The sequence below is a fragment of the Gekko japonicus genome, unplaced genomic scaffold (assembly GCF_001447785.1).
Source record: "Gekko japonicus isolate JY-2015 unplaced genomic scaffold, Gekko_japonicus_V1.1 scaffold1172, whole genome shotgun sequence".
Lineage (NCBI taxonomy): Eukaryota > Metazoa > Chordata > Lepidosauria > Squamata > Gekkonidae > Gekko > Gekko japonicus.
In genome coordinates, this window is record NW_015173158.1 from 67,731 (window position 1) to 74,679 (window position 6,949).

General features: G+C 43.6%; 1 protein-coding gene across 1 annotated transcript in view; it reads left to right on the forward strand.

Annotated features, from left to right (window-relative positions):
* PDE11A (phosphodiesterase 11A) overlaps nucleotides 1-6,949 on the forward strand; it is a 149,258-nt gene that overhangs the window by 26,919 nt on the left and 115,390 nt on the right. The window contains exon 7 of the mRNA XM_015422441.1: nucleotides 4,067-4,159. Within this exon, the coding sequence (XP_015277927.1) occupies nucleotides 4,067-4,159 (93 nt within the window). The remainder of the gene's footprint in view (nucleotides 1-4,066; nucleotides 4,160-6,949) is intronic.

The following is a 6,949-nucleotide window of genomic DNA, read 5'->3' on the forward strand; positions in this document are numbered from 1 at the left end:
CTTATTGTATTCCCCACTTGCATTTCTGCTTCTGCAAGATCTTGTGCAATTAAATTCTGGGCACTATAATAAGAACATAAGAGACGCCAATGGTGGATCAGGCCAAAGGCCCATCCAGTCCAACACTCTGTGTCACACAGTGGGCAGAAATACCAGAAATATGTGGGGAAGAAAGTGATAGATATTGCACAAGATCCTGTGCAAGTAGAACTGCCTAAAGTTCACTGATGCTCCTGCCTGTGCATCACTGACTGTAAGCCATTATGTATAAGGTCTTGAGTTTGCCACTCATATCATAAAGGATTTATGACAGGTGATAACCAATAAAGCACCATTATACGCTATTATTATATACTAGTATTTAGCCCTGTTCGATTGAACTGAATCATGAACAGCTTCAGTTAATATGCTAGTAACTAACACAGCATCAGGTGTCATAAATGAATTTATAACATGAACTACATTTAGCAACTCTTTCTATAGGGGTAGCCCAAGTGTTGAACAGGCTTGATGGGAAACCTTTTGATGATGCTGACCAGCGACTCTTTGAGGTAAGAAATGTTAATTTTGCCAAAGAGATCTGTAATTAATGTACTATAAATTGTAGTCACGATCCAAATTAAGCATTTTTAAAACTTTCTGCTTCCAGGCTCCCTGAGCCTGCCTTGGCAGGGAGGGTGGGGTACAAATCCAAGCAAATAAATAAATGAAATTTCATAGAATATTTATGCAGGCAGAACTGGGGATTTTCCCCTGAACCCTCTCCAGCTCTTGGCACATAACTCCCCCAATGCTGTTACTGGGGGTCTGTCCGCCCCCCAACAACATTTTGTGAGGCATTTGGGACCACGATAGTGGAGACAAGAAAGCTACCCTCCGTGGATAGAAACTATTTCCATTCACAGAAATTTCCAGTGGTGGTTTCGGGGGAGGGGGGCAGGGCCAGTGGGCACAATTCCACTCCATTTTATGTACATTTAGCATGCACATAGAGAAACAGGGCTTTTATCTGCATTTAAGAAAGTTTGCTGGTTATAATCATATTTTCCAAGTTAGCTATGCCACCACGAAAGCTAGAAACTGCTTCCTTTAAAAAACAGCTGTTTCCTAATGAATATTCAAGGTGGTTGCCTAGGGCAGTAGCTTTCAGGTTTTTTGTATCTTACATCCCACCAGTCACTCTCAAAAAACCTGGGTGCCACCATAATGGAAACAAAAAACATTCTTTACCCCCACCCCCAGACCCTATCATCAACCTCAAGCTGTGTCACACAGGTTCAGGGATACAGATAGGTCAGACAGTCACAGAACACCACCCATCTTGTCTCTTCTAAATACAAAGAGAGCCCTGACCCTTTCACACACTAGGTCCCCTCTCTCGTCCCAGAAATACTACCGTACAGAGCAGCCCAGTCACCATTATCAGCTACCCCTCACTTAAGCCCTTCACAAACTGGGACTGTCACTGTACTTCAGTCACATGCTGCCACCATTTATTCATATCCTAACACACAGATTGATTGAAATCTTATATGAGCTGGGGGGGGTTTTGTTTGGTGTTTTTTTTTGGGGGGGCAGTTCTGACCCCATACTGCTTTGGTGTATCCTCTGATTTCTTGTATTTATATACCTTGTATTTCCCAAGCACAGTTATGTGGTAGTAAATATTATCTTTAAAATATATTTATTTTTGCAGAACAAAGAGGCAATAAAAAGCAAATACAGAAATGAACAAGTGATTACATATAATAATTATATATATTAAAAACAATTATATATAACAAAATATATGCAATAGAAAATATTTCTCCCCAACACCCCCTTTATTACATTGAAAGTTTTGGGGGGCACTGTTCACAAAATATTATAGAACTTACTTGGATACAATTATATTTAATGTTTTACATTTCAGATTTCATAACTAAACTGTTTTTCAACTGAATTATTAATTTCACCATTGCTGCATTAATACTATTGATTTTAGTGGAATTTACTTCTAGGTTACTATTTGCAACATTACTTGTACATAGTACATGTTCTTTTCAGACTATCTGCTTGTGTATAAAAGGAAATAGACAATTCTATAAATTATCTGTAATTAGGCTTATAACTTAATTTTAAAAGTGCAACAGCAACCAGAATGACTTGTGCCATTATATCAGTGTAGCAAATTTAGTGGGTGCAAATTCCTTTCTGAGTAAAGGGCACATTAAGATAAGTGGTAGACAGATCTGATTTGTATTAATCTGGAACAACTACTACCTCCTAATTAGGGGTGTGCATTCGGCCTATACTGAGCTGGAATTTTTTTTTTTAAACACCTTATTGGCAATGCTCCCTCTAAGCTATGGAGTCTTGTGAGCAAAAATTCTACTTTGTGAGCTATTGGCATTAAAGTTGTGAGTGAGTGATTTGGCTACTGCAGAAATTAGTTTGCTCTGGAGCCATCCTTCCTGAGCTAAGACAAAAATGTGTGAGCTGGAGGCTAAAAAACTGTGAGCTAGCTCACCCTAACTCAGCTTAGAGGGAACACTGCTTATTGATATTTTTCCAGCTGGATATAGAGTTCAGTATTTATGCCGCTATCTGAAAGTGGCTGACCTGAAAAATCCCAAAAATATTCAGAATTTTTCAGGACCACTGGATAGCTGAAGGTAAAGGGTATTTAAGAGGATTGTAGTTCCTGTAAACACCTTCTGGGTGAACTTGCTGCTTGAGAAGGCACGTAAAGGGGCCGCAAGCCCTTTAAATGCCTTCAGCGTTTACTCAGGGCTTGCAAAAGGCATTTAAAGGGACCATGAGCCCTTTAAATGCCTTTTTCCTCTATTGGAAACAATGAAGGATGGCCAGGTCTGTTGGCCAGGCCAGTCTAAACTGGGCTGCCCAGCAGAGCCCTTGGGGAGAACCATCCCTGCAGGATCAGCTCCTTGGTGGGCTCTGTTGGGCAGTCCAGTCTAAACTGAGCTACCCAGCAGAGCATGCAGGGAGAACCCTCAGCTGGGGCTGGCTCCTCTTTACAATTTGGTTTAAACCGAACTGCAAAGAGGATCCAGCCCAGTATCGAATGAGGTGGTGGGAGCTGACAGCTCTGCACCACCTCGACTGGGGCTGGCTCCTCTTTGCAGCTCAGTTTCAAGCTGCAAAGAGGAGCCAGCCTAGAACTGGCTGGAGTGGAATGGAGCTCTCAGTTGCTACCGTTGCAGCTGATCCTCTCTCCCCCCCCAAAAAAATTTGAGAACCCTAAATATTTACCGAATCCAAATACCATACCAGTACTGGGATTTGGGAATAATGGGAAACACCAATATTTTTCAGGTTCAGTATACTCGAACCCAAGTAATACCTTTTTTTGCACATCCATATTTACAATCACCATTGCAGAGCAGACGGTTTCACTACACCCAAAAGCTGCAGTCCTGAAAACACATTCCTGGGAGTAAGCCCCACTGCATTAAAATGGAACTTACTTTTGAGTAGACCTATTTGGGCTTGCTCCCCCAGTCATGTATAATGGGTGCAGGGGATCTGATACTGATGCCACTTTTTAACCAGCCTGAGAGCACCCAAAAATTAAAGCAGTAGTTTTGAAAGGGGTAACAGTGTAGGCTCAGTGACCTCGTGTGTGCTTTTAGACTCCTTTCTGTTTTGCAGTTGGAGAAAGGAGAAGAGAGACAGAGGAAAGTATTCTGGTTATGAAAAAAGTCCTGTGCAGACTCAGGAATTAGTCTTTCTGGGTTTGCGGATGCAGTTCTAAAGAATAAGTTGTTTCTCACTTTCCTAGTTCTTCCATGCTTTGGAGCTGTACTTGTTTTACGTGTAGGTGATAGTGAGAAAACTAATCCAAGGCCTAATTATTTGTGCTGGAAGCTCAACAGTCTCAGAGCTTTGTGAAATCAAGACACTGATACAAGCAGCATTTTGAAAGAGGCACGCTGAAGTTAATGGTCATTACGTTCTGTTCTAAACATTTGCCATCTCAAGTTGTCAGGTTTTTGAAGAATCTCTTAGGAAGTGAACTTGTGTTGCATTTTGAAGGTAACCTGCTACATTGTTTTTGTTTTTTTAGGCATTTGTTATATTTTGCGGCCTGGGCATCAACAATACCATAATGTATGACCAAGTAAATAAATCCTGGGCAAAGCAGTCTGTAGCTCTTGATGTGAGTATCCCAGTAAATAAACTGTTATTTGTTAAAGAACTGGCTTTATAACATTTCATATATGAAAAGATCTGCAGCTGGATTTCTTGAAATGGCAGCAGTTAGAGAGATACAAAAAGGGACACTTCCTTCACACCACTGAAATAAGATGTCTGTATACATGAAGCTGCCTTATACTGAATCAGACCCTTGGTCCATCAAGGTCAGTATTGTCTACTCAGACTGGCAGCAGCTCTCCAGGGTCTCAGGCAGAGGTCTTTCACATCACCTATTACCTGATCCGTTTTAACTGGAGATACCAGGGATTGAACCTGGGACCCTCTGTGGGCAAAGCAGATGCTCTGCCACTGACCCACAGCTCTTCCATCTCAGTTTCCTATCTCATTGCCTGGTTTTGGAGCTGCGGTGGCTCAAGTGGTTAAGATGCTGAACTGCAGGTTGTGGAAGGTCGGTAGTTCAGCAGTTCGAGACCTGAGTGTGCCGCATGATGGAGTGAGCTCCCGTCTCTAGTTCCAGCTCCTGCCAACCTAGGAGTTCGAAAGCAAGAAATTGCAAGTAGATAAATAGGTACTGCTTCGGTGGGAAGGTAACAGCGTTCCGCGCGCCTTGGTGTTTAGTCATGCCGGCCACATGACCACGGAAACATCTTCGGACAGCGCTGGCTCTTCGGCTTTGAAACGGAGATGAGCACCGTAACCCTAGAGTCGGATTCGACTGGCTTTCGAGCAAGGGAACCTTGCCTGGTTTTATTTTTCTAGGAAATTCAGTATAAATTACAAATCTTGGCTCTTGTAAGTAGGCTTGGAAACTTGGGCCTCAGTGACTATCACAACTATAACATAAATAGTAACTGACTGAAAATACAAGGAAAGAGGAAGGAATGTTCCCTTTTGGCTGGGAACATTCCATTTCTGTCGGGAAACAGTAACAGAGACAAGATGATTATCAAACAACTGCATTTGTTGTGTGAAATACAGCTAACACGGACAACAAGCTTCAGCAAGGTTCAAGCTACCGATCATGTTGTTGTTGTTTTTAAATCCTGCTCTTCTTCCAAAAAGATTAGGACAGAAATTTGGTTCTTCTGTCAACATTTTTATCCTCGCAACAACCCTGTGGGGTGGGATAGGTTAGACTCTGAGACACTGGCTGGCTCAACAGGGCCATAGCTAGCCAGGGGTGAGGGCAGTTTCCCCCTCCCAAATCTGCAGTGCCCCCATCTCCTGGTCCCCCTGGCCCCCTCCCCTGCTGCCCACCAGCCTGAATTATCTGGGGTGATGGGGGGGATGCAGCGCTGGCCAGGCACATGCTTCCTTATCAGGAAGCACATGTCTGCACAGCCAGCTCAGCCCCAGCTCGCGCAAAGGGCTGGCCAGCAGAGTGAGCGGCAAGCTGGCTGGTCAGTGGGGAAGGAGTATGTGCCCGGCACTGGCTGTCTTTCTCCTTCTGCTGCTGGCCAGGGACAAGTGGGATGGAGGCTGACCCATTGCAGTGGGGTGCTCTGAGACCCCAGAGGTGGAGGAGAACAAAAAACGCTTGGTTTTAATCATCCGTGTAAGAGCCGATTTCTTCTCCTCCCTCTCACCCTACTCAGGGGGAAGCTGCAAAGCCCAGCACCTTTGCCTGCAAAGAAGCCCCAGTGCTCACCTCTGGGCTTCCTTCTGAGTCAGTATGCATGGGATCAGGTCTCTGGACCGCAGCAGGACCGGCGGTCTAAACGTGGGCCTGATTTCCCCCCATCGAACCTCCCTGGCAATCTCAGGCTCTGAGGCACACAGCGATAAGCAGGCGTCGTCTGTCTTGCGTGATGACCATCCACTGCATTATCGTTGCTTTGTTCCGACAATTACAATCAAGAGAAACCTTTATTTACTGTTAAACATTCACTTAAAGCTGGATGTTAATGACGCCTCAGAATTCACCAACGAGACTTTTCCAGCAGTTTTCCTAAGGCGGGCTCATCTGCTTCCAAAAAAGCTGGTCAGGTTTGGAGAAGCAGGCAAAAAGAAGGGGGTTTAACCCCCCCCCCCCCCAAATCATTAATGCTTTTCTGCAGGAGTAGGGTCCCCATCCCAGTACGCAGGTGCATTCTTCTCCTTAGCCACTATCTTCATTGTTCTATTTTTAAACTTTGGGGAGGCTTTACTTTTAGAAGAAATTAGGTAAGGTTTGTAGTTAAGAGAAACTTTCTTAATTTTACTTTACCCAATTTCTCCCAGAAATCCAGTCTGTTTCTTTTCCACTTTTTTTTAGGAATTTGGAATCAGTTTGTAGTGAGTTCTGTTTTTATCTAAGAGAAACTCAAAAAGAGGAGGGGCAGAAAGGGGCAAAATTTCAGAATTTCACTGTGTAGAGATACTCAGAGGCAAGCACTGTCTTCCCAAACTTTCCTGTCCTCTTGCTAGAATATCACCCTGTGGTGCATAACATCAAACAGCTGCAAGGACCAAAGTTACAAAAGGGTGCATTTGCTTTTTGGGCATGCACAATAGCTGCAGAATTTTCTTCTGTATCTCCGCCGTACTATGCAGTGAAGAATCACTAATTCCATGGCCTTCCAGCCATCTCCCTTGTTTTGATCGTCTTCCTTTTCTTTATCACCTAGTTAAAGTATGCCTTTAACAATTTGCATTTCTGAACATGCCTTTTGAACAGTACTCTTGGCATTTCCGAAGCATCCTGTTGAATGGCTACCATATGTAGGTGGTGCAGGATGGGAAAACGAACTTGCTGATGTTGACGCACCTTGGAAATCATACCCCAAAAAAGCCAGTTATTGAGATAATGTAT